Here is a 27,893-nt window from a genome sequence, read left to right on the forward strand (position 1 = left end):
AACAGCCCCATACCTAATCAATATTTTCTATTGTTGCGCTGTTTGGTAAAATGCAACATGAAAAACGGCGGTTAGGCCAAATTATGAAAACATATCGAGATAAAGGATCACCATTTGCCCTTGTTGGTATCGATTGATCATGTAAAATAGGCGTGCGCAATCTGTGGTCGCGTGCATGTTAACTACAATTCTTACGTGGCGACCGCGCACAAATGCAATGACGTTTGCCAGATTTTTTGCAAAACTCGCCTCAAAGTATTTTTTGATGCAAAAAGATAAGGCAAATAAAGTCCAAACATACCAAATTGTCTTTTCCTTTTTTTGGTTATCTTCACCAAACCAAGCCAAACCGATGGTGTGAACAAACTGTCAACTGAATAAAACTGTGAATGTATCTTTTTGAAAACATCTTCGAAATGACAAGTATTTTTGACAAAGTGTATTCAACCTTATAATCTAACTTACTCTTTAGAAGAAGAGGGTTATTCGGATTTACTTTGTACCCTTAGTCAAAACCAGTAGCAGGGACATAACGCAAACGGATTATTATCTAGCATGGTGTGTATCCAACCATTAGGCAGATTTGAAGATCAAATGATCCAGATAAAGATGATACGAAATCCCACAATAAACCTTTTTATTAATCTATCGAGCCCCAAAATGCTTTTTCTTTTCTTATAAAGGTTATCCTTAAAATGCTCGCTAAACAACCAGCCTTAAGTGTACGAAGGGTAATGATACTAAAAACTAAATCACCAAGCAGTGCACTGCTGGCACTTTACCTAAATCAGAAATTTAAGACTTGATTATCATACCTCAATACAAAGCAAACCGTTCTAGAAGCAGTTACCTTGCACGGCTTTCAGCTGAAACAAATTCTCTAACCACACATTTATAAGTATCGAGCGGAAAACCTTAAAGTATTTACACAACAAGTTAATTTAATTGCCTTTTGTTTGAAAGGGCAATGACTGACCTTTATTGGTAGTTTTACTGTTAACTTTTGTCGTTTATATCTGCATAAGAAACAACTTCAATGCGGCTAGATACTACTCCACTATGAAAACCGCCAGTGTTTCATTTGACCAGAATATGTTTACTAATATTATACACTTGTCAGCTGTTAGACAGACTGTTTTTTAAACTGCTCAGCTACCGTTTGTTTTCTCATTAACCACTAACTGTGCATATCAACATGTTGCCAATCAAACAATACTATATGACGTTAAACTTTCCCACGGGGAGGGCAGGGTACATTGCTTACAGTTCCCTGCTGACGTTAAACAAGCAGCACCACAGTCTCCCTTGACAATAGTCGGTCGCAGCAAAACGCTGAAGCAACGCGTGCCAGTCGATTTTTGCAATCACAACAAGTGCGGTCGATAAACTTGATCGTTTTAGTGGCCTTCGCTCCGGCTCGCTGGAAGGCGGGGCAATCAGGAAATTGAAGGCATTTATTAACAATCAGACCGACTCACGCAATCCTATGTGATGCTGCTCGCTTTTCCCCACTCAAGCTCTTTGTTTCCTCTAATGCTTGTCGTCTATCGATTGCAAGAAGACCGGTGATTGGGTCTGTGTTGAAAACTTTTGAACCGATTTAATACGAAATATGGGTAAGTTTTTCAATCTCAGTCTAAAGTACTGTAATCTGCTGGAAATCTCTGTTGTTACCTTTAGCATTATCTTACACTCGCGCTTACTGGATAGCTAAACTAATAGTTTCCACAAAAATTGCAAATTCGTTCGTCTGCATAAAAGTGAAAAAAATGTACGAATTGATTCAGTTTACATTTGAATTTTTTATTGTTGCAAACATCGATCGTCATTTTAACAACTTTTGGATGTTTAGTTCCAGCACAGAAACATGGTACGTTTGCTAATAGATACCTATCTGCCTTCCTGCATATAGATACCTATCTGCCTTCCTGCGTATAACGACATTGCCTTAAATTTACCTGCGATTTCTGCATCAAACAAGTGATCCACAACATGTGTAAAGCAATGTAAGCAACCTCTGTTTGTATCTATGAGCATTTGACACTGCAGGCTACAGTCTGTCATGTCGTTTAGGTAACGGCGAGGCGCCATTCGTATACGATCAAAGCTGTAAATCGGACAAGTGTGGACAGTCTGATCTCTAACGTCGCATTCCATCCGTTTATAAATCAGTACATCACCTAAGCCGTAGCAGGTAATACTTGTATTCCTTACACAATCAACCCTGTCTATAGCACGTGTTTAGTATTTAACCTATAAAACCACACATTAAATTAGTTTTTTTTTTCGATCAGCCGGTCACCAAGCATTCACATATGCTGCTGATCGGCTGACTTGGTACAACGCTTTGAATAAGGCTGGCGAACTGTTTTTCGAATTTAGTGCCGTGATCGCTGGGGTGCATGACTGTTTTGGGGCTGATCCCAGTTGTGAATTTATGTTCATCCTAACGTATATTACTTATTGTTAACTACCAAAGCGAATGAGCCAAAAATACCAAGTTCTCACTACAAATTGCACACTTGCTCAATGAAATCGACCCTGGCACCGATTTGGGAAAATAATAAGCTAACTGTAATCGATGAAATCGATATTTCACCTTTTTAGTGATTTTGGCGCGAAATTGCCTCTTATACACTGAAAAGCTTTATAACAGATAAGGACGCAATAAAAAAACTTTGTTTTCGCTACAATCTTCTTTAAGCCAGTTGATTTGCATAGGTAGCTCCATCTGCAGCTACATGGGCCCCGCACATACCTATAGTTCAAGCGCATTTCAATCACGTCGTCGCAAAGCTTGAGCTGAAAGGCACGCATCTATATTAAGCATACATGGATATATATATAGCTGTACGCACACGTCTTGCGCAACATGGTAGGTATGAGACAATAAGTTATAATTAATCCTGCATACTTCGATCCACTTTCAGAGGAGAAGAAGAACCTATACAAGCGCATCAGGGTAAAAGCAGTGGTGGGATTCAGCCGGTTTTAAAATCCCCTGAACAAGTAATTTTATTTTTTTCCATGCCGTGGCGCTGGTTGGTTGACTAGGCCTATAAATAAGAAGAAACCCACGACCTATAGGCCTACTATCCTTACTTTTCATGTATAGCAAAAGATAATTTGTTACCCTAAAAATCAGCTTTATTTATGCACTAACCTAAACTATCGTCAGTCAAATGAGTATAGTCATTTAATATATTAAAGATTGCTGCATCAACAAACTTTGTTTATTTCTAAAACAAATTCGAATCCAACCCTTTTAAGCTGTCATTCTTGGTGCTGTTCCACTCTTTCGCTTGACACTGAAAGCAAAATGCAGTCACGGAGAAATTTACTCTGCATAATCAAGATCTAGTGCTCTTTCTATTCGATGCATAAATGGGTAATAAGACTCATGAATGTTTAATGGAGCTGCTTTCCACGTTCCACCATTAGCGCGCCTTCCGCAAGGACATTTCCACCTATCCTATATCGACCAGCGGTTGGCCCTTAGCCGCAAGGCTACCACCGATACTTGACGGTTATGTCGGAAAAATAGATTTTTATTTGAACAGGATATAATATATGTTTTTAGGTATGCTGTAGGGCTGGATTTTGACGATATTTAGTAAATTCCAATATTAGGGTGCAATATTGTAAAAGGATGACTTTATGTTGGGCCCCAGCTTAATTTATCTCTTAAGGACTGTTTATTCGAATTTGTTGTGCAGCAATCATTGGAGTTTACTTTATTCACCCGTGATCTTCACATTTTGCGCCTCAATACGTCTTAAAGTGGTATATCAGCTTCTGTTACCCAAAAAATTAACCCTAAATATTAGAACAATTTAAGGTATGTGTTTGTTATTTTTAAGAGAAAATTTAGCTGCCTATAGTATTCAACCGCTTAGTCTTATCGTTCCAATGATTTTTTGTTTGTTTTTTCGAGTGAGTTTTTTGTGTATGCACAGTGTGTTTTATAATGCCAAACGTTTTGTTGGATTTTATCAAGCTTGACCTAGCTATTCAAATTTTTGTGTGCATTTAGTTATATATGTCTTCTATCTTTCCTACCAAAAGCTGGAAATTAGGTCGCTACATAACGCCGTCATAGAATTACAGCTATATTTCTTTTCAGTACATCGAAGAACGCGCATAAACCACACACGTTTTGTATACTTCACAAGTACGGTGTGTTAACTGGTCCATAAATAATGCAGTGCGACGTGGCGACAGAAAGGCTCAGAGCAACTTCAATCGAATCGAACTTCACCTTTCATTGACCGGAAATTGTACTATCCACAAAGTATTTTGATAACGAACCAGTGTGAAAAGCATGTCAGAGAAAACATATGTTAAGATATGCGTCCAAAACCTAAGCAATAAGGAAGCCTGTTAAACAAAATATCAAACAACAAATACAGCTTGCAATTGAAAAGTGACCATTCCTAGCATATTTTGCATCAATAGTTTTTTCTTTTAAAAACTTTTGAAAAAATGATTTTTCGCCAGGATACTAAATGAACCGTTGTCGGTTTTGCACAAAATAACAAACTAAAGTGCCGTTTGTATTTTAACATTACCTCTAAATTATTCATGAAAGCAAGCCTGTATTCACACCTTCGAAGAGCGAAAATAAGGTAAATGCTTTTGCAATGTTTAAAGTTTCAGGATTGTCAATTATTCAAATACTGGATTAGAATAAACACACATAATTCAAAAGAGAAGTGATGGCTTAACTATACTTGGAAACAATACATACACAACACTTAAAAATTGGCCCTATTAAGCCAATAGCAAATTTGTGTAGACAACCTTGAACACCACAAAATTAAATAAGCGATTTTCTTCGAATAATTGTTGGCACAATTTCGGGCACCGCCGCCAATTCAGTGTCTCTCCGATTTGACCTGTAAATATTAAATGTTTCAATGAGAAAACCAAACCGCCAATGGTTTGTTGTAATTTATGTTCTGCAACCTGCCATAACAAATTGAATTTATTGCATCGTAACACCATTTCACAGTGTTTAAAATATTTTTTCTGTACCTTTTAACAATTGGTGCGAATATATGAATTTTATGATATGAAACAAACCTGTTATTTCGTGTAAGAAGAACACTCTGTCGTCGAATACGTTGTCTCTTTGACTGATCAAGAATGTTCTGGTTTTCTGTTGCCTTTTGTTTCTCAATCTGGGCAATTATTGTACCTTGGCCACCTTTAAAGAAACACCACACACCTATGTTACACGACCCACTACAAACATTTAGCGTATGACTTTATAATATACTATGGTCTATAACTTTTTAGTGCAAAGCCGGTTCTGCGAAAAAATCCTATTAGGTTCTGTATAATCAAAAAGCATACAATTAACCTTTAAAAGCGACAAAAAAATTTATTGTAACAATTTTTGATCACTTTGAAAACAAATGTTTTGTGTTTGAAGTAATTGTTTTAAAAAATGAAGCCGTATAAATTTTAACGTAGCTCTGTTTTGTGGACAGTAGTGCAAAACCCACTTTACGTCAAAACATTACAGCTTACAAGATATTCTTACCGTCTCCTGTTGTGACCAAATTTGCTGCCGAAAATGATGTGGTGGCATTCAAACCTTCCTTGACATTCTGAGAATCCTGCAACACAAATCAAACATTAAAAAACCACAACAACAAGCAATTATGTATGATCAAATTTTAGTTTATGGAGAAGGATGCAAATTTGTAGAAAGGTAATTGCCTTGTTGGTTTCTTCTTCTATTTCTTCTACAGACGCTTCGGAGCAAAGCGTTATAAACAGGACTCCTAATGATGCCAGGATTAATGCGACTCCCGATAAGTAGAATATGGCATCGTAGGACCCAGTGACATCCACAAGCCAACCTGTGTCACAGATATTTGATTGAAGTGTAATGCAACATTGCCGAAAATATGCTTTCTATCAAAACGCAGTACAGAATATTTTAGGTTGAGGCATTTGTAAAATATACTGATACGAAATATAACAAAGATACCAAAGGCGTAACGAACAAAGAGCATTTCAGCACAAGCGTTGGACAGATTGCATAAATTCCACACGGCATATCATGTAACCTAATTTACCAGCGACAGGAGGAGTGATGAGAACCGCTACGCTGGTGACCATCATAAAAAATGCAAAGCCACTAAACAAGCAATCAGTTCCCACTATCTCGCATAGAACGGAAAACGGAAGAGCCATCACTGCACCTGAAAAGGTAAAATGTAACAAACATTTTAATTATAATCTTCTCATTAACAGTTTTGGCTGAGTCTTGGATGATAATTGGGTCATTTTCTTGGTGCGGCGTGATAGCAATGCTGTTGTATGCAGAAAAAGAATTTTCGGTAAAATTAAACATTTAAAGTCAGAACGAAAATTTTTTGTTCGTTACTTTTTTAGTTACGTGACAAATTACATACAAAAATACATTATTTGAACAAATCAGGTATACCATAGAATCTGGACAAAGGGTTCTCAACATGGTTGATAGCGCCTACTTCTGGACATTGTATAACTAAAGTCGGCAATACGAACTTGGTACTTTCTACAATACTGTACAAATACTGTAGGGTAACGTTTGTGGGCAAAAACGTTTTTACGTTTTTTACAAAATTTAATATCTTTTCTAGTCGATCCGACCTTTAAGTTAAATACCTAGCGTGACGAACCGAGAAAAGCCCTTGCATCAACAAAACAGTTACAAACATAGTCCACAAGATATGGTACGTTTTGATTTCACAATTTACCAAGAAAAAGTCCGAAGCAGACGCAGAATATGACTAGTTGGTAGTAGGTTGTTGCAAACGGACAAAGAAGACAGGAAAGTCCCAGCAGAAAGAGAGATGCGACGTCATAATACAACAGCAATACGGAAGACAACGCTATGATCCATCCGCTAGCCAGACTTCAATAAACGTAAATTAATGTTAGTTAGTTCATATTTTGTGTTTACCTGCTGGCAGAATCTGCTGTGAAGTTGATTACAGTTGCTATTTTATCGTGTTAAATCTCTGTCGCAAAAATGCATTTAAACAACCCAACACAAAATAGTGCACCCTATAACAAGTATGTGCAACCATTATCACTGATGGATCAAATGCAATTAATACGATTAGACAGCGGACCACAATCTTCATATAATATTAAAACAGTTCTTTTTGCTTTGTTGCGTACCGATACACGCATTGATTGAAAGGAAAACTATCAGTAAAACTAACAAGTGATTCCAACCGCATGGTTGGGTTGCAGAAAAATAGAATCGGCCTCATTGATCTGCTCAAAACCTCATTTCTCATTAATATTAATTGTCTTCGCGAGCCGCACAACCTTATTTAATAGGGCGTATTTGGCCCACTGGCCGCAGATTGCACACCCCTGTCTTACAACAAACAGTCATTCTTAGTGGCACATCAATAGGTAGACCATATTTCTATACCTGCTGATAATCGAAACACCACTCATTATTGACACGAGAATAGCGGCATCAAGGCTCACGTAACCTCTGGACACAACAAGGGGTACAAGAAAAACGTTTGGGGTAAATGCCCCAGCTCCTATACAAAGTCCCACCAAGCAATAGATAAGGAAAGGGGACTGGGTCAGCAGACCCCACTGCAACCCGTTTTCACCCTGCATAAAGTCTTCCTCGGAAGTCTGAAAAATAAATCTATTTCGTAAAAACAGACAAGTTTGCTGAAAAGCGACAAGTGGCGAAAAATTCTGCTGTAGATATGCAAACGGAAAGGGTTATTAGGTTTGGGGTGAGGTTATATAATAAAAATACCAATGAGCCTTATAAACTTGGTTCCTAGCCCTACCCCAGTCTCACTATGCTCTCTACAGTTACACCATCTATCAGTGTTTAGACAAATTTTCTGTTGCGAGCTCTTATGTTAGCATAGCTGTACCTTACATTTGATACAAGAGTCAAAAACCAAAGCATAGAAATCACAAACAGCGTAAGTATAGAAATCATTGTTTTTTTGATAAATACCTCAGTAGCATTTGATTTTCGTGCAGAAGTACGATGTACTGAAATTTGATCCGGCACTGAAGCTGAAATTACATTGCAAATCCGAAGATGTTCCTTGGACGATCCTACACGTAATTTGTAATGTTTGTTGGATATGTTTTTGACAAATTATTGATATTTTTTGTCACCTGTTGTGTTGAACGAAACACGTTTTTTGGCGGTTGCTGGTTTCAAAAATACGTTACGGGTCCAGATTTCTGCTTTTGGGTCATGTCGTTTGCTAAAAATGAACACAAACACATTTATTTCAAGTTTGCAATTCGTTTTTGACAAGTTGAGCGCAAAACAACACAGAATAGATGATACATATTTGAGACAATTGATAAAATCAAACAACAACAGTGATCTTAAATAAAAAATATTCATCTGTAAAGAGTTAAAGAATGCTGTGTAGGCCTAAGATTGAAAGTGACACAGTTGGATGTTATAGCAATTTACCTTTTTGCAATGAGTGGAACTGTATCAACGCCACCGAAGCTGTGAAATCTCTTACATTTGATAGAAGTGGGTCGCGTCTTATTTTTGGTTATTTCGTTTGTGTCGTCACTAATTTGCTCGTCGAGAGTAGTTGTTAAACTTGAAACTTCTACCTCTTGTATGGTTTCTAATGCTAAAAATTATCGACCACAAAACAGAATTGCGTTTTGAAGCAGTTTTGAAGCAGTTTTGTATTCCCTAATTATTTTTGCCAGCGCTTGTTGCATTCTTTTGAAACAAAACTTGCAACATGACCAAAAATATTAACCGGTTGGTTAAGCCAACTCAACTTCTCTAAAACGTAAAAACGAAATCAAATAGGGATTCTCACAATTCGCTAATACTGCATAAACCAGTGGTTCTTGCATATATACCACCTTGTTATGATTTTTACCCCTGGGAATAATCATACTGACTGGTCGCATTAACCCCCTTTTCAAAAAATCAACAAATAACCCCTAAAAAGTAAATTACTCTTTAGGCTTAGGGGGTGATAAGTAATTACCTACAAGTTGAGAACCAATGCTATAAACCAGTGGTTCCCAAACATTTTCATATTTTTTTCAAAACGGTCCCTTTGCCATTATTTCGAGGGCTCGCGGTCCTTAAGCTTAAATGTGTATTTCATAAAAACGAAAGTTGATTGCAGGATTTTAGCAAGTTATGCAAAATTGCGCATAACAATCATCCAAAGACATCATGTGACATCACAAACAGGACAAAAAAAACATTACGATTGTGCACGAACAATTGCATTTTTGATAGTTGTCATTCAATAAAGGCCATTGTTTAGCAAGAGACAGTCGATTCTCAATTCTACTTTGATTTAAACTTATTTAGAGGCACAAACTGACGCCAAATAAGATTATAGAATTACTTCGGTCCCCCCAAAATTGCCTCACGGACCCCTAAAGGGCCGCGGACCCCAGTTTGGGAACCGCTGCTATAAACAGACGGTTTGACTGCGGTAATAAGCTGTTGTGTTGCTCATTGATAATAATAAAACATTTGCAACCACACGACTTTAAGTCAAAGCACTTAGTTTTTTACTTAAGTTGGTACTGAAGAGAGCTTACAGCATTTCAATTTCAATGAGTCTGCCAACTCAGGTTCCTGTTCCTCAAAAACCGAGTCCATTACGTCATCAGGTCGTGACTCGACTTTCTTCGGCGGAGTCATTGCGATTCCACATAATGTTGCGGTGGACAAAATACAAGCAATAATTTTGAGGACCGTGTTTAGAGAATAGCGATCAACCAACACCTGGAATAAATATAAAAATACTAACGTAAGAACTCTTTAGAGAATGTTTGCTTATCACCGTTAGATGGCGCCAAGAGCGTTTGTGAATATTTTAAAGCAAATTGTGTGAAAATGCCAACTTTTAGGGTTGGGGTGAGGTTTTATAATAATAACAACTAACCTATACACTTAGATCCTAACGTTAAATTTAGTTTCTAAACGTTTCTCAGTCTCATTGTTAGTTTAAATAACTGCGCTCTTTGCGCCATCTATCGGTATTTAGGGAACTTTGTTTGTGGTGATTTCGTTTGTTGGTAGCTCTGCCGATGAACCGGCTTCAAAAATAACACTGTTAAATAAAGACGCGACTGATTAAGAATATTATACCTGAAAAAGCGGCGCGAACACAAATGATGCTACCGGTCCGCCTGTTGAGATAATGCAAAACGCAAGTGATTTGCGTTTGTTGAAGTACTGTCCCACAATCACGTTGGAAGGAATGTACAACAGGCCAAAACCCAAGCCTAAAAAAGTTATCAATTATAATAAGCCAAAAATGTTAATTTTTTGTTTCATTTTGAAATCTCTTAAAATATATGTTCTTTCCGCTTAATGATTTGTAAACTCAAATTGTCCCTTTCTCCGAACACAATTCATTAAATCAGTATTTGGTAGCTCTCAAAAGATATAGAAATTTAAAAACTTTGCTTGTTGAATTAGTCTAACAAAAAAGTAATCACCAGCACAACACGTTAGCCAACGAAATTTGAACGTGACTCGGATAATGGTCACCTGATGCAAGTCCAATTCCGAGGTAAACGAAAATAATATTTTCTGCAAAGGATGCAGCGAAGAACCCAGTGAACGTCAGTAATCCTCCAACCATCACGACTGTCCGTGCACCTAATCTCTTGCTCATCTGACTTGCAATCAAACCGGATGAGTGTAACGTCGCAAGACAAATCGAAGGAATCCATGATACCTTTAATACAGAACATTCATCACACCGCGCGGCGCGCAGATACTTTACACCAGTGGTGGCCAACCTATGGCGCATGCGCCAAACGTGGCGCATTGCATGATTAGAAAGGGCGCATTGCCTTCTTTTGATAATCATGAAAATCAAATTAATAAACTAATAAATAAATAAAGTAAGCCTGCCCTATTAATTATAGGCTATATACACATATATATATATATTAGTTCTTATTTCTTATTACTATCCTTCTCATGCAAAAGTTGTTTCTTTCTCTTTCTCTCTATATACAAGAAGTAGTCATAGAAGGTGGGGTTACGAGACATTTATGGCGCATCCAACACAGTATGTTAAAAAGTTGGCGAATGGTATGTAGAAGGTTGGCCACCCCTGCTTTACCCAAATAAGGCTGATAACAATAAGGAACATATATAGCAGGGGTGACCAAACTGCGGCTCATTGAGCCTGTGATTGCGACTCTTTGATGCTGCACATGCATTCCCCATCTTGCAATTGTTTGACCAGCTGGCAAAGTGTCATTTGTCATAAACAATGTACATTCCGAAAACCAACCGAAAAGAACATTATTGTACAGAAGTGTGCTATAGATTGTGCATTGTAGTCAAATATATTTTTGGATTTAAGCTGTAAGTCAGGGACTCAGGGCTGACATCGAAAGCATTTTACATTAGTATTGCAGCTTCTACTAGCAATAACTACAAAGTTTGAACATGTGTGTCTTATCTGTCAAGCTTCGCTCAATCATTACAAAACTGGTAACTTGAAACGTCATTACGAAGCTAAACACAAAACTTTCCCATCATATCGGCCTAATTTCAAACACCTTGCAGCCCAGGTGAAGACTCACAGTATCACCATACAACAATAATCATTATTTGATAGCATACACTTCGCTGGGAGTGAATAAATTCGTTTTTTGATTTTTTTGTGTTGCGGCTCGAGCGTGAAGCAGGTCTGGCGAACCCTGATTATAGTTTGGGTTCCATTGGCTACTATATCACCCCTATGTAAAACGCGTTGTTGCAGAAAAACATGCCTCCCATAAAATCGCAATCAAAGCGACTGGAATTAATTCACACATCTACAAAAACAATCCGCAAAAATGCCTGGATCTGCGCGGTTGGAGCGAGAAAGTTGCCGGTAAAGGATAAAGCAACTGTCTCACACAATTTCTGTGTAGTTTTCCGACGGTTAGATTACAATCAGTCTGGGTTACGTTTGGTGTAACGCTTGACTTGATGGGTTATTTTTGGTGCAGTTTGGGTCGATCTAATTTTAATAATATAGATTATACAATACCGTGGCTGGAAACTTTTATTTCCTTGCCAAATGCAGCTGCAACAACAGCGGACAGTGTTTAAACGTCGCAATTAACTACTTCACATGTTTTCGTTTGCTGCACAGCATATGAAAATTTTCTAATTGGAGATTTATTAAAAAAACTCTTGAATGTCAAAAACAATTCAGCTATAAATCAGCTAGTTTGTAACTTAGTTCCATCTAGATTCTATCTGCACTTACGGAGTTGCTGGTGGTCTTGAATTCTTCTTGGAATGGGTTGAAAAACACGGAAAAGCATCGCATCGTGCCAAATACGTACCCTTCGATGACGAAGCAGCAAAGTACAACTAACCAACCGAAACCACCATCAGGTGCCTCTCGGGTTTCCACCTTAAAACAAGAGACAATTTTATACTAAGAGTTAAAAAAAGAGAGTGTTGTTTTCATTAAAACTTGATCGTATTTTTTTAAATAGTTCACTACGCCTTTTCTCACCGGTTTCGAATCTTGATTATCTTGCGAGCCATAGTTCGTTACTTTCTTCGTCGTTTGGACTTCCATTTCAACTCACTTTTTGTTGCTGCAATTGGTTAAGACAATTACAATCTTAAAAATGTTTTTAAATTGTAATACACTTTTACGTTATAAAACCAGATAGCTTTTACCATCGATAATAATATCATAAATACCTCCAACAAGTTCCTCAATGTCTATTGCCGCTTTAATGGTTTATAGCACTGTTGTAAACCAGAATATTTTGTAATACATCGTCGAATCGATGGTGTCGAATTTACAACTGCATTTGACAGGTAGCTTCATTATTTTATTGAATAATAACGATGATGTCCATCCAGCTGGACACGAAATGTGATTGTGTTTATTCTGTGGTTGATGGTTGTGAACTGAATAAATATCGAATAGGTGGATGAACTTGTGAGCCCCAGTCACTTAACGCCTTGTAATGGCGGTGTAGCTGCAGCGCGTTGTGCCTCTCATCCACCAATTGTGCCCGACACTTTTATGCGCTCCATGACGTTTCAACGTTGCGCAGCTATTTCCGGCTGATTTGTTTTAGTGCAATTGTGTTGCTATGTTGTCTTTCACCAAGCGAAATCAACTCAACTCAACTCAACTCAACTTAACTTAACTGGAGGTCATGCCTATTTTTCAACCCATGCCAATTTTCAACCCATAGTATTACGGCAAATGAGCAGCCTATTCTGCATAGGCTACCATACAGCTTCAAGCCAAATGAATACCACCATTCACGAATTTAGGTTCAAACTTTTCTGTTCAAAGTCAACCAAACTTGAAAACACACCCGGAAGTGACATTTGCTGTTATTGAAATGTCTCCGAATTGTTGGCAAATTTGTACACAAAATTTTCCATTGCGCTGCAAGTTTTAAGTCGGTGTTTCCCCCAGAAACTGGTCACGTGTTTTGACGTCACGACTTAGTTGTTATTGTTTTCAGCAAAATTATTCTCTTGATATACAGTGCCTGTAAAAAGCCATTCTTTTCTTTGAAGTCGTTCAGTTTTTGATCAGAAAATTAATATCAGTGAATTTTGCACACTTTATGTAACTTTATGGAGGCTCTGGGTTTTGATATAGTTTTGACTTTTGAATGTTAGTTCAGAAATATGTGGTTACTTCGATGAAACCGTTTCGATCGGCGGCCAGTATGCAAACGCAGAGCAGGCATCATACTATCTCTTTGAAGTAACCTCAATTAAAAGTGTTTCCTATGCAAGGGCCAAGGCCTTCTGTGTATCTGTTTTTGTGCTTGTTGTAAAAATTGTTGTGTACCATATTTACTTGATAGTAAGCCATCCTGTTTGATACAATTGTATGCCACATGCTGTGATGTTGGATACTAATGTTTCAGGTTACTTTTTTGTTGCAACTTATTACAAATATTTTGAACAATTGTAAGTCACGCAAATATTTGTACGAAGCAAAGCATATGTTCATGTCTACATGCAAAAAAAATTAAGTGTGAAAAAAATAAAAAAGCAGGGGTTTAGAAATATTATTGGTTTGATATTAAAATGTAAACTGCCCTAATTATAGACTGCCCTCAATGGTAAGCTGTACAAACTTTAGAGTAAAAAAACTTTATAAGCTGCGGCTTACAATCAAATAAGCAAAGTGTGTTGCTGTTATGTCCCTGTGAAATATATTAGGAAAATGTTATGAGGAATAATAATTAATAACATATCTGCTTAATACACATTTACACTTGTTCTTCACAAGTACTGATATTCTTTCACAAATTTACACATTAACGTTAAACTTATGAGAAACAAACAAGCCAATATATTTGTATAAAACATGACGTTTCGATAGCAACTTGTGTCATTCTAAAATGAATGAATGTAAAACATAAAACTTTGTTTATAGAAATTAAAAAGGCCACCTATTTATTGGGATAACTTGGTGCTTTCTGTTGTAGTGTGCTTGGTTGCATAGCAACTGTAAGTATGCCCATGTTTAAAAGCAAAAAACAAAGCAAAGATGCCAAAAAGCGATTTGAACATCTTATGGTCTTGGCCAAAGAAAGCCCTGATAGAGTATTCGATTTGAGTGAATGTGAACTACGAGCAATCCCAGGCTCTGTGTATTCACAATGTCGAGTTCTTCGGATGGAAAGTCTAATTGTGCATACTAACCTCCTAAAATCAATTAAACCTGGTGCAGATGGAGGAAAAATGTCAGATTTAAGCAACTTAAAGGTTTGTATAGAATCTTTTCTGCTATTGTTTTTGTAGTTTGTCATGTTATTTTAGGTGGATCATATTATTTTGAGTGCAGCAGAAACGCCCACATCTAGTGACTTGCAGATTTCTTGATTTTATTTTAGCAATTTAAAAGTGCACATGGGTACTGAATGCATTGTCAAACTTTTATTTTGCCACCTTAGGCCTGTGAAACTAGCAAAATATTGTGTGCTTATTATTTCGAACGCTTGCATTGTTGTGGGAAAAAGCTGGATCTAATTTGTATCCTCTATGACAACTACCGACGGAGTAACAAATGTTATAACACTCAGTGAATAAATAATGGTGTTTATCTGTTAGCAGTATAACCAACGCACAAAATCAGTTGCCTAGGTTTGTGTAGCATTCCTGAATTGTGATTTTGATTTTTAGATATTGGACCTGCACAACAATAAAATAACTCAACTTCCTGCTGAACTTGGAGCATTAACTAACTTAAAGGTAAGATTTTAAAGCCAGGAAATAACAAAATTTTGGTAAAGCTGATTAACTTAACTTGATCTATGTGCACTAAATTATGTTTCTGTCAAAACACAACGAGGCTAATAGTGACAGTGACAACGAAATAAACTAAAAACCAGTACATATATAAATAAATCATTTTACACAATAAACATCAGAATAAACAGACATTAAAAGCTGATTTGCCTGGCTCTATTTCCTATTACAGTTTGTTTGTTTTGTTAAAATATTGTTTAGGTTTTGAATGTTGAGAACAACCAATTGACAGAACTACCACAATCCATTGGTGATTTAAAACTTCTTCAAACTTTGCTGCTTCGAGGTGAATTGTGTCATATTTTATGGCTTTTCATGTATATATTTGAAACTTGATGTGTTGTATTTTTTTAACATGTTGACTGCCAAGGGATATTCCTATGTTGTGCTTAAATTTGCCAATTATGTTTTAGTGGCGTTCTGAAATCAGAAAGTCGAATTTTTTTGTGTTCCATGCTACGAGTTAACGTGTAGGTAACATGCTGGTGTAGGGTGTCTCTGTGTTGCCACAACACATCCACGACGTTAGTTCGAGACGTCAGCTCGTTTTAAGCATGTTACAATCAAATAAGTATAATACGAGTATACTCGTATCTGGCAAGCCTAGCTAGATTGGCAACTATGATATAACTCAACGTGTTAAGTCACATGACTTGGCAAGTTACTGAACTTCCATAGTTATGTGCAGCATATAGCTAAACATGTTGTAGGAAAAAAGGGAAAAGGCAAAATAAAATGATGTAATCTTGTCCACAAACTGGTCACAAGATTGTTCTGCTTCACTTGACATGCAGCAGTGGAAATGCCTACATATTATTGGCGCATAAAATTTTCACAGAGTCATGCAGAACTGTTTTTTTTAATTGTTCCCCATTTTTCTTCTCTTTGCTATGCATGCTACATTTTTGTGTAAAACTAATGATTGGTTTAATGTGACCAAATTATAATTAACAAACTTACTACAATATGTACCTAAATGTCTATTTAATGTTTTTTTTAAAACACACAAATGGATTAAATATAGTTTGGATATTTTTTTACAGACAACCTTCTAAACTGCCTTCCCAACACTGTAAAAAATCTGAAAAGTTTGCGAACATTGGATGTGAGTGGAACAAACAAAGTTTATTATCTCCCAAAGACTTTGTGTCATGTCAGAACCCTGGAAGTCCTTGTTCTTTCCAATCCAGCTCTTATGGAATACCCTTCACCAAGTAGGTTCAAGTTACATCGAGTTAGTTTAAGAAAAGTTTGAGGTCATTTGCAGCAAAGTAACCCTACTTGCCCAAGACCAAAGAGCAAGATTAGAAACAATGTACCCATTGTGTTGTATTTTTCACACAAATAGGAAATATTGTATGGCTGTGAAGAATTATATTATGTTTAGTTCTGGATTTTGTTTTCTCATTTGGATAAAATGCTGACAATCATCAAAAAAACATTCTTACATGAAATGTAGCATTTTTTCAAATTTTCATGTTTTTTTGCAGTGATTGCAACAGAAGGATTGGAAGCAATGCAAAAGTTTATGTGTAAAGGTATGCTGTATAACAAATTTCAAATTATCACTTACATGTTTATTTATTAAACTCCTGTTTCAACTGTGCCTTAACCATAAAGATGTCAGTATCAGTAAATATTTAAAAAGTGAAAAAAATATAATTTGTCTGTTCCTGCTGGCAGACATAGCAAAGGTTGTTGTTTGTGTGCTTTAATGAATGTAATAAATTGGTGTTGTTGTAAGCTGCTCTCCTTCTGATTTATGCAATACAGTATACCTCGGGTAAATCGGATTCTGTTAAATTTGGACAAAATTGGAGTACAAATGATTTGTAATGGGGAAAGGCTTTACCTAATTGACATCGGTTAATCTGGATCTTTGCTTAATCCGGGCACATATTTTGATCAAGCACATCTGAATTAATCAAGGTTAACCATTTTAATGAATGTCAGAAAACGTATGTTCTGCAAAAAATATTTTATTATATAGTTAGTGAAACTGCAGACATTTTGTAGATGTTGGCATCGATTATATCCCTCCCTCACAAGCATTAGCAAGCATGCTTACAGAAGTTGATAGTGGACCAGTTTCACCTCGACTAGACCCAACACTTGTTTCTGCAGTAAGTACTGACATGACGTACACAACAACTAATGTGTGTGGGCTACATGACATAGTTAATGAGTTTTTGTGGCTCCTGTTGTGTTGCTTGTATTCATTGATTTCCATTTTGCAACAAAAAGCTTGTCATGTTAGCAAGTGTGAATGAATTTTCTAAATATGGATAATTTGTGTCCCCATTTAATGAAAATGGCACATATTTTTGCCCAGTGTTTTATTTCCTTTGGTTAAAAAAGGTTAAAAATATTTAAATTTTTCAATAGGATGAATGTAAAAATACATGTAGGGTTACTTACAGCTCTCAAAGCCCCCAAAACACCAAAAATATTTGTTAATGTATAATACATATGACATAGGTATATCATTTTGCTGCTGGAGCAATCTATGTTTTAAATTTTTGTGTTGCTTTGATTTGTTTCTGCTTCTTGGCTTCAGTTGTATTTTACAAATAGAAAATGTAGTTAGAGTTTTTATGGTCACCAATGCAAATGTATGTTTTTGCGGGATATAATTTTACCTCAAATAAACAATCTTTCAAAGGTTAGTATTTCAGTGAAACACAACTTTTTAACAGGTCTAAACTAACATTGTTTAAAACAAATAACTTTTCCAGGTTGACAGGCCATTTTCTTCCTGATACCAATACTTTTAGCAACATAATTAAAATAAACATGTTAATATCTGCTACTACTAACTTAATTAAATATATATATAATCGAAATTTTGCCAGTATTCAGAACGTCATTGTCTATGAAAAATACCCAATAACATATAACAACAGAAGTTTTGAAACCGTAATTCAGCTAATGTGTGAAAAAATTGTATAAAAGCACATTAACATTTTGCAACAAAATTTTGCATGTTTCATTTGCATCGCATGTCAAGTTTGTTTGTTGTATTTCCAGAACACCATTGAGCAATATCAAAGAAAAAAGGTAAAGTATGTAGTTGGTGTGACAAAATTAATGTTTTGTTATGGTGGATGCAAAGTGTTTTATTATTTTATCAGTAAATTGTAAGGCACATTATTTTGTCAACTGCAAGTTTGATTGCATACCTGATTTTTTGTGTGAAATTAAATAGATTAGGTGAACAACCAGACAATTTTCATAATAACCAAATTCACGATCCCTATACAATTAACAGGATTTGTCTGTGTTTCCAATTTAGGAGTTTGAAAAATGTCTGTACTTTTTTATTTCGTGCATGTCCTGCTTTTCAAACTGCTTTTAAGTTACAGCCTTTAAAAAAGATTTACAAACACCTATGTTTCAGCCCAGTAATTTTGCATTTTTGACTTAGTTTCAAACGATTGCCCAGAAAAGAAACATGTAGTTATTCAAAATTTGCTGAGTAAATGTGTATTTTCTTTGTGGTTCAGTTTTGGTTATGTGTAAAGGGTTTAAACTGTTTGTTAAAAATAATGTAATTGGTGATGGTGGCACTGGCATAAGTACCATACTTTTGTGTCATATTCAAATGTCTTAAAAACATTTTTGTAACCACTACTAGGGTAACGAAACATGTTTTAACAAAATGTGCAGAATGCATGTAACAAAATAAGGAGTTTAATTAGATTTTTTTCTGCAACTTGTTTGATTAAAATGTTTAATATTCTTTCTAATGCAAAGCATGTACTGACCACTGAAAGATGTCTACCTATGACTTAACATTGGTGTGAAGAAATTTTCGACTATAAATTAGATATAATAGCAATTTATTTGTTGTAGGATGAAAAACGCTTGCAGCATGTAGAGCTGGAGAGAAAACTTGCAGAGGAACAAAAAGTTTTGGCTGTCCTCTCTTCTCAATCAAAAGAAGACAAGCAAAAAACACAAGCCTATATAAAAGAGGTGTGGTACAGTAATCAATATATTTACTTAAATTGACGCTTTTAAGATTGTCTTCTACTTTTTTCCCCATGAAACAATACTATTTATTCCCAAAAGTTTGTGGAATTGTTAAATTATTTTGCTATTTGTATTCAACTGCACTATGCAAAACTAAAACAAAACATTGCATTTTATCCAAAAAAATGTTATTTTTATTTTTAAAGTACCGGAATACAGAATATCTGTGATGTGAATCAATACTCATGCATAATTAATTTACCACAAATCCAGGTGGTGTCTACCCAAAGTTATTTTTTAATGTATACAAACACTATGTTGAAAAGCAAGCTTACTTTGAATTTCTCACCCAAACACCATTGCTTTCGAAATCAATGTTTACAAGAAATATACATTCATATGATAAGATATACATACATTCATAACTGGGATCAGCCCTGAAGCGTTTCTGCAGACCAGCGATCACGGCATACTCATATATAAATCTTAGGATGCCAGACCTATTAAAGACATTTACTTCATGTAGGTCTCCCAAGCTTAAAAGTAATACTTATACGATTTAAATGGGACTATGTTTATGAAAGTCAGTGATGCAGTGTAAGTTAAAAAAATTTTCACTACAACAGGTAGTACACCATAGAATTGTTTTTTCAGGAAAGTAGGACACTCACTTCATGAATCATTCATGATTTGTTATTTTCAGACTACACTGAATATTAACAAAGTTTTGCAATACTATCAATCTATCATGCTATGCAACACTATATATTTTTTTTCTTTTCTAGAGCATTTTGAAGAACCAACAATCCATTAAAGAACAACAAGTGAAGAAAGACATAGAAAAAGAGAAAACCCTAAAATTGCTGAAAGAAGTGGAAGCGGAATCAAAACTACTGCTTGACAAACTTCTAAATGACAAACAAAAGTAAAAACAAATATTCTGAGTAACGTGTCCAAAAAGTGAAAAACCTTTCATGCAATTTGCAAAATATATTTATGCAAAAAACTGCTTGCCTTCAATTGTTTCTAATATTGACTGGTTTGAAAATACGTGCATTTCTACACCAAATTAAAATTTATCATGGACAAAAATTATTTAATTTTTATGACATCACTTGATAAGTGAAGTGTAAAAATTAAAATATTTCTGATGAAAAAATTAGGTCTGAAAATCAAGAACACCTTCTAAAAGAACTTCGAAGAGAAAGAGAGGAGCAAATGGAAATGTTCAAAGTGTCTAAGGAAGTTCTTGATCAACAGAGAAAACAGGAAACACTAGGTGGGATTACTAAGTTATACTTATTGTGTTTTATGTGACTTGCAAACATCTTTCAAATTTACATTTATCTCGACTGTATGTGCATTTGTTTTCTTGATTTAATCGACCATTTGCCACTCAATCTTTGTGTTTACATTAAGGCCACCAAGTACCATTACTTATATCCTTCTGTGTCTATGTGGGTGTTTAAATGGGCTTTAAATTTTAAATTTAATCATAAACCTTTAAACTTAATCAATGTTTTAAAATGTATCCTGTTTATTTACCTTTTTTTTATAGCCATTGGGCCAAGGGTCTATGAGGTTACTTAAGGGGGACATTGGTCCCAAAGGTTTAAGGGGTCACAGTTTACTGAAGGTTGAGAAGCACTGATTTAGGGATTTATTCACACAAAGTAGATAAAAGGAAACTTACAAATTTTCACACAAAATCTCGACCTATTTTGTTCCTCTTTACAGCTGCCATGGAATCTATTTTATCTGAGAATGCTCAGTACAAGGTGATAATTGACCAGTATTTGGGTGAAAAAGATCTCGCAGTCCGTAGAGCACAAGAATCCATAGCCCATGATGACACCAAACTTAATGCAGAACTAAAAAAACAAGGCAAGACACAGGAGATGCTTGTGGAAAAAATATTACTGCAGGTAAAAGGGAAAAATACATAAATTTTTGACTTGGTTTATTGCCAGTTAAAGTTGCTTTGTATGTGATTTTTACTGCAATATTCAAAATTCGTACTATATTAAACTTGGTTTGTCCGTTTTTAAGGAACGACAGCAAAAGGAGGCTTTCGCTACTTTGCTCTTTCAACGTGATGCTGTTCAGTCACGTTTGCTTAGTGAGATTGCGGAGTTACAAGAACAACTCACCAACTTGTCCGCACTCGAATCAAAGAAAAGTAAACTCAAAATGGACCAGGACCAGGTATTTCTCAGTATTTGAATATATATTCAGTGGCAGTTTGCTGTGTACATTTTTTACACTTGATTCCCAATTATTTTCTTGGGCAGAACTGGCCAACTGTTAAATTAGTGTCATGTGCTTAAATAAAAGTTCTTGACTTGTGTTCTCTTCAATTAAACAAAAAAAAAATCGAAAAATACATTTGCTCAAGAAACATCAAAATTGTGCTTGGCAAGACGATCTTGTCTTCTTGATAGTTGTTACTATTTAAAACAAACAAAGTTATTCCCATTTTACTTCTGCTTTGCATTGTTTCATGCCATTATATTGTTTTTGCAGGAGTTGCTGAGAAACATTCGTAACGACCTCACCGATTTGCTGGTGCAGCTGCTTAAAGAAAAAGACAATCACGAACAAATGATGAAACAGAGATTAGTAAGTGCATTGTGAAATTAGTAAGTTTTTTAGCAATTTTACTGATGTTATTTAAATCAAACTGTTTAGGTGGAGATGGAACAACAAAGGGAAGATGATCAGATTGATTTCTGGCTCGTCCAGTATCAGAAATTACTTGACACTAAACCCCAAGTACTTATTCAAAAGGTAATGTTTCAAACTACACACAGGCAGATAATGGACAAATATCATAATATTTTGAACTTTTAAACATTTTTCTTAGTGTTTTAAAACTTTAAGTTTTTGCATAAAAAGTTTTACAATTTATTTGTTGGCAATATTTTGATCATCGATTGACCTTTTTTTTTCTTTTTTTTTTCTTCCCAAAGTTTGTCCGACTCGTTTTTCCATCAAATGTGTGATGGATTTGGCTGAAATTTACACAGATGGTAGATATAGTTATGTAGATGTGCACCCCACTTTGTTTTTGTTGATAACCCCAGTATTTACCCCGCTAGCCCCCTAAAATGGGTATTTTTTCCCGAAGTTTGTCCGACTCGTTTTTTCATCAAATGTTTGATGGATTTGGCTGAAATTTACACAGATGGTAGATATAGTTATGTAGATGTGCATCCCACTTTGTTTTTGTTGATAAACCCAGTATTTACCCCGCTAGCCCCCTAAAATGGGTGTTTTTACCCAAAGTTTGTCCGACTCGTTTTTCCATCAAATGTTTGATGGATTTGGCTGAAATTTACACAGATGGTAGATATATTCATGTAGATGTGCATCCCACTTTGTTTTTGTTGATAACCCCAGTATTTACCCCGCTAGCCCCCTAAAATGGGTGAGTTTTTAAACAGTGTCAGAATTGGCTGAAATTTGGATTTCTTGTATAGTATGCCATTTATAGGTGTCGATTGTTGTGTTCCACCCTGTAGTCCTAACATTTTCCCTACAAGCCTTAAAGTGTAAAACGTATTTGTATGTTACTGGGCACCACAAACTAAAGATTTCTTTGGCGCAATAGTGTTACAAGGGCAACCAGTTGTATGTTGCTCGTTAGTGGGTTGATTGGTGGACGTTTTTGCGCCATGGCAGTTAGGGGCTTGTTAACAGCCCTGTGATGAACGATTGTTGCTCAAAACGCCTCTAGTGGTCGAAATTTTAAACATTGGCGGATTGGGCTGAAATTTTGCAGTACTATTGATTGAGTCATTGTGGTTTTTATATATTTTTTAGTTTGTGTGTGTCGAACCCAATTAGTTACCCTACTAGCCCTCTAAAATGGGTCAGTTTTTTGAAACGTTAAATAGGACATACTTCAAACAATATCTGGGGTGAATCTAATTTTATAGTTTGTATTCTGCATAGTATTATTATTTAAGCCCAGTGCCGATCACTGTGTTTTACCTTACAATACCCGACTTTCTCATGGTTATCTCTTGAATTGCATTATTTTCAACTTTGCATGTGTGGGGGACCCATGAGTTTTTGCCTGCAGAAACGACTAAGGTTATAAAAGACGATGGCTAATATGGGACCCAAAACAAAATAAGAATAGGAAATATATTAATGTTTTAAAATAGGTTATAGTGTAAATGCAACAACAAAATGTGCTAAGCCACCCTTCTAGTTGATTGTATTAATTCAATTGCTGCTGAACAAAAAATGTATACTTGATTGTATAATACAGGCATTGTAAATCTTTTAAAGACTGTTTTACATACAGTCTTAATCACCCCACAATAACTTGTATTGTACAATTTGTTGCAATGTGTGTTGCAAAATTTATCTGCTACCCAGCACAGTCCAAAAACTTTAAAAAAATTTATTACAGTTAAATGCTTGTCCCATATTAAAACCTATCACAGATAGTTATGTCGGTGTATTTACATTATGTTGCTTCTCACAGGAGGATGGTCTGGAAATAAATGTGATGAAAATTCTCAGACGTAGCAACGCAGCACATCACGCCCCATCATTTGCCAGACACAAGATCACCATGGAAAATTTATTAGAAATTGATGAAAGAAAGTTACAATCCATTGGAGTCTTTGAGATTGGATTGCGGCAAAATATTATGAAGTAAAAATAGTTCTCTGATTGGGACATTTCTTGTTAACCTTTTTACTTTAGTTCTTACTTTGCAATGCTGTTTACTAAAGGAGCCAAGCAAAAAGGTTGAGATAATTGTTTGGTGATTATCGGTGGGAGGAACAATGTCTAAATGCCTTTTCCCCATTGTGGATCTGTATATCTGGGTGTATTATTTAAAACTAGATTATTTATTGCAAAACACGCAAGTTTCTTGTTGAGTGAAATAAACGTTGTCTGCATGGGATTAGAACCTGTAACCTTGCGAGCTCAAGGCAGTTGATTTACCTCCAATTTGGCGACATTCAAACAGAAAAATAACTTAAAAAAAAGTTTTTTTCGCACTGACTTGTATGCTCTAAAATGGTTGCTTGCGCCGTTATTCGTTGTCAAATCAATGCATTTTTTTAGGGAAATAGAAAACTACATTGCGGAGAAAAAACAGGTTTTTATACCTGAAGATGTGGAGAAAGTGCGCCAACCTGCGGCTGAACCACAACCTGAAACCTCAACAGCGACACCAAGTGCTCCATCTCCCGAAGAGGAAGAAGATGTACAGATTGAAAACGAATGTGTTGTATGTTTGGATAAACAGGTAAATTGACAAAGTTCAGCCATGTTCGAACAGTTTAGATTTGGTCAGAATCTCTACTTAACCAATACTATTTGCACTTTCAAGCATTGTTGCTAATTTTACCTTTCAGTCTCTCGACTGGCAGAATAAGAGCGGTCAGTTTCACATGCACTTTATTAAAATGAAGAGTGATTTAAAATGATTTTCGACCACCTAAACCAAATACAACGTCATAACTACAAAACAGTCCAAACAATCTTACCTACAGAACATAAAAGTATGCACCATAACACAAATTAAAACACTCACAACTAAATCAGATACCACTGTAACACTAACTGGACTGCACGTGTAGAAACAAAGGGAACCGTTAAATTGGGACACATACAAGGTCCGCAGTTGTGACGTAACAATCCATGTATGGTGCAATGGTTGTTACGGCGGGGAAAGTTTTTGTTGTAGGGGAGCGTAACTGTCCGCTACAGCCTTAAATAATATTTGTAGACGTTTGTATGCCCTAGAGGCCTAGAGCTATATGTTCTGTGAGTAAAACTAATATTTAACAATACTGCCATTTTTTTTGTTTTAGGTAGTGATTTTGATGTCCATATGCCCTGATTACAGTACATTATTGAAACTTTCTATTTTACAACCAGTTGGCGGATGGTTATGTTCCTCAAAACAGTGTTGCATACATTACCTAAATAAAAAACACTACTCTTTTGTAAGCCTACCATATTTCCAAAAAAGGAGGACACATTGTTGACATAACAAAAAATACTTTAAGGGCCCCAAAAATAAAAGCTTCACAAATGAGACTTTATACAATAGTTTGGATAAAGTTTAACGTTTATCACAACACTAAAATAAGCTTGCATTTTTTGAAACAAAAAATGTAAAACCTGTATTCGTTAAAAATGAGCTGAAGATGTATATTTGGCTGTTTTCAAAGGCATAATTGTCACATATGTATTTGATCAATCAGAAATTCCTTAAAAAGAAGGACATTTGGGCATTTTTTCTTGTCCTCGGAGGACAACTTGGTTTTTGTTAAAAAGGAGGACATGTCCTCCAAAAAGAGGACGTATGGTAGGCCTACTCTTTTGTATGATGCCCAGTTTTATAACAAACATCTGTGTGTTAAGATAGATGCTAGGGATGCGCCGAGCCGAGCCAGAACCCGAGTACTCGGTACCGAGCATCGCTGTTTTTAATGCTCGGTGCTCGGCCGAGCAGTTGCACAAACTGACCCGAGCGTTAAATTTGCATATTCATGCACTGCTAAGCTACGTAATTAGTGTTCGAAAGGGTGCAAAAACAAATGATTTTTCAAATGTATTAGGTGGTGGAAAAACGTGTACCTCCGAGGCCTGTACAGCTTAATACACCGCTGGTGACGTAAGAGACCTAGTAGAGCTAAAACGTAGAAAGGGGATTTTTTGTGACGTCATAATGCACCGAGCGTGCTCGGCCGAGCACCGAGCATTAACGTGAGATGCTCGGTGCTCGACCAAACAGAACATTTGCAGTTTTGGCACATCCCTAATAGATGCCCCATTCTGACTATATACATATGTTTATTGATGAAACTGATATATTTTTGCAGAGTGACTGCGTTTTGTTGCTTTGTGGTCACGTGTGTGCATGTTACGAATGCGCACAAACCCTCAACAAGTGTCCGATGTGCCGCAGTGATATTATGCAGAAGATAAAGATTTTCCGAAGCTGATCGTAAGTCGCCCAAGACATGGCCACGAAAAGTTGACAAAATCATAACATTAATACTGCACCTGGATTTGGTAATATTGGTCCCAAGAAAGAAGGTCTCCCGCCAGAGTTACTGTTGTAAAATAGCTTTGAAAGAAATTGACGATTTAAAACCTTTTGGTACTAATCACAGCACATAAAGTGTTTGCTGAAAAACTCATGCAAGGTGGTTTAAACAAACCGACAGAAAAGTTTTTAGCAAGAACTTAATTTCCTGCATTAAATATAAAAAATTGACCTCCTGTACACCCATGTTGGGCAACACATCCTTAAAGTCAAAACAAACAGTATACAGTATCGGACATACGAGTTTTCGTTTCACAGGTTTTTGTTAAGATATGTGTAAAAAGACGTCTTGTATTATTTTTACTACGCGTTTTGACCGTATTTGGCGCGTTGTTAATAATTTTGTTTTCACACTTAATTAAACTGTCGGCTTCGTTTTAATACCTTTGCAACTTTGCTATAAGCTGATTTTTTTCGCCTAGTGCGTTTAAAGGTGAATTTTAACGTTGTTTCTAAAAGTTTGTCCACATTATAATGTATTGCCTAATGTGTTCACATCTTCAAGGCACAAAAATGTGCATTCCACAAGCATCGACACTATGTTATTTACAAGTTCTTAAAAACAACAATTAGTATTTTGTTCAGCATTACACCAGTTGAACGACAAATTTATTACTATGTTATTTGCTGGTAAAGACCAAGGACAGTGTAAGCCGTTACTACATGAGTCTAAACAATAAAACGCAAAATTTGTTTACACACTTTCTGGGTAAACATAACATTACTGAGTTTTCTGGTTCAGACTTAAACCTAAAAAATGTCTTTTAATTTTCCCTGTTATTTTGCCTTTTGTCGTCAATATGGGTAATATCCTATAGGCTTTTAAGTTTTAATTTGTTTTATGTTTTATTATTGCACTAATCCTTTATTGCTTGGTGAACACTTTTGGCGCTGCGGAGTTTCGCGTGACTGCAAACAACAAGCCTAATCACATCAAGTCAAAACAGCATCGTTGTTTCATACCAAATCCGCGTTCCGATACCAATATAGCGGGTTGTGATAATTTTACGTTCATATATTGTATTGTACTGTACTTGTATAAACTGCTAATAAAGTGATTCTTGTTCTGCCTTACCTATACTAACTCAGTGATCCGCAGTCTTCGTTTTGTCATTGTCATTACTACTTCTACCATTATTTCAACAAAAATGCGGAACCAAACGGCTTGATACGGTGGTAGCAATAAGTTACGCAGATATATTTGCCTTTACTCGCTATTGCTAAGGACTTTAGTATGGTGAAGCCAGTTTTTTGTTTTTATGTATACCGCTTAACAATTGATTATTACACTTTTTGTTCCTATTGAGTGCACTTTGCTATGTGTTGTTGCGTGTGTATGTGTATACCGTATTGCGAACCAAAAGAATCAATCAATAACAGCTTTTTTTGCAATAATTTCCCCTAGCTTTACACCAACAACATGACTCAACATTGTGAAGCAGAGAAAAGTGGTAACCATACAGCTAATTTATACTCATACTATTCGCTTTGGTTCTGTGTTAAACGGCGTCAAAAACTCGAGTA

General features: G+C 35.9%; 2 protein-coding genes across 3 annotated transcripts; one reads left to right on the plus strand and one right to left on the minus strand.

Annotated features, from left to right (window-relative positions):
- Positions 1 to 4,091: 4,091 nt before the first annotated feature.
- LOC145205112 (monocarboxylate transporter 13-like) lies at positions 4,092 to 12,799 on the minus strand. The gene is made up of 16 exons (XM_080077762.1): positions 12,725 to 12,799; positions 12,531 to 12,615; positions 12,276 to 12,425; positions 10,550 to 10,739; positions 10,145 to 10,281; positions 9,592 to 9,778; positions 8,477 to 8,648; positions 8,167 to 8,258; positions 8,000 to 8,103; positions 7,442 to 7,659; positions 6,753 to 6,910; positions 6,087 to 6,212; positions 5,725 to 5,867; positions 5,546 to 5,621; positions 5,083 to 5,206; positions 4,092 to 4,895 (listed from the first exon to the last, which is right to left on the minus strand). Exons 2-16 carry the CDS (start codon positions 12,594 to 12,596, stop codon positions 4,817 to 4,819), a joined length of 2,022 nt encoding a protein of 673 aa, XP_079933888.1. The 5' UTR covers positions 12,597 to 12,615; positions 12,725 to 12,799; the 3' UTR covers positions 4,092 to 4,816.
- Positions 12,800 to 14,418: 1,619 nt separating this feature from the next.
- LOC145203837 (E3 ubiquitin-protein ligase LRSAM1-like) lies at positions 14,419 to 27,748 on the plus strand. 2 transcript variants are annotated; one of them, XM_080076157.1, is made up of 17 exons: positions 14,419 to 14,770; positions 15,188 to 15,256; positions 15,515 to 15,599; positions 16,357 to 16,527; positions 16,804 to 16,851; positions 17,330 to 17,436; positions 18,341 to 18,370; positions 19,166 to 19,288; positions 20,071 to 20,210; positions 20,449 to 20,564; positions 21,023 to 21,210; positions 21,335 to 21,490; positions 21,809 to 21,904; positions 21,974 to 22,072; positions 23,781 to 23,953; positions 24,374 to 24,557; positions 26,143 to 27,748. In XM_080076157.1, exons 1-17 carry the CDS (start codon positions 14,519 to 14,521, stop codon positions 26,263 to 26,265), a joined length of 2,160 nt encoding a protein of 719 aa, XP_079932283.1. In that variant the 5' UTR covers positions 14,419 to 14,518; the 3' UTR covers positions 26,266 to 27,748. The 2 variants fall into 2 exon arrangements, with proteins under 2 accessions (XP_079932283.1, XP_079932284.1); XM_080076158.1 differs by lacking the exon at positions 18,341 to 18,370.
- The last annotated feature ends 145 nt before the right edge of the window (positions 27,749 to 27,893 follow it).

This window comes from Phallusia mammillata, chromosome 8 (assembly GCF_965637545.1).
Source record: "Phallusia mammillata chromosome 8, kaPhaMamm4.hap1.1, whole genome shotgun sequence".
Classification (NCBI taxonomy): domain Eukaryota; kingdom Metazoa; phylum Chordata; class Ascidiacea; order Phlebobranchia; family Ascidiidae; genus Phallusia; species Phallusia mammillata.

Excerpts from the sequence above, each read along its gene's own strand:
- LOC145203837 (XM_080076157.1), top strand. The coding sequence starts at position 14,519 with ATGCCCATGTTTAAAAGCAAAAAACAAAGCAAAGATGCCAAAAAGCGA. Across the intron at positions 20,211-20,448 it reads CTTCTAAATGACAAACAAAA|GTCTGAAAATCAAGAACACC; the intron begins GTAAAAACAAAT and ends TGAAAAAATTAG. Across the intron at positions 21,211-21,334 it reads TGGAAAAAATATTACTGCAG|GAACGACAGCAAAAGGAGGC; the intron begins GTAAAAGGGAAA and ends TCCGTTTTTAAG.
- LOC145205112 (XM_080077762.1), bottom strand. The coding sequence starts at position 12,596 with ATGGAAGTCCAAACGACGAAGAAAGTAACGAACTATGGCTCGCAAGAT. Across the intron at positions 10,282-10,549 it reads CGGAATTGGACTTGCATCAG|GCTTGGGTTTTGGCCTGTTG; the intron begins GTGACCATTATC and ends TAACTTTTTTAG. Across the intron at positions 5,622-5,724 it reads TAGAAGAAGAAACCAACAAG|GATTCTCAGAATGTCAAGGA; the intron begins GCAATTACCTTT and ends TTTGTGTTGCAG.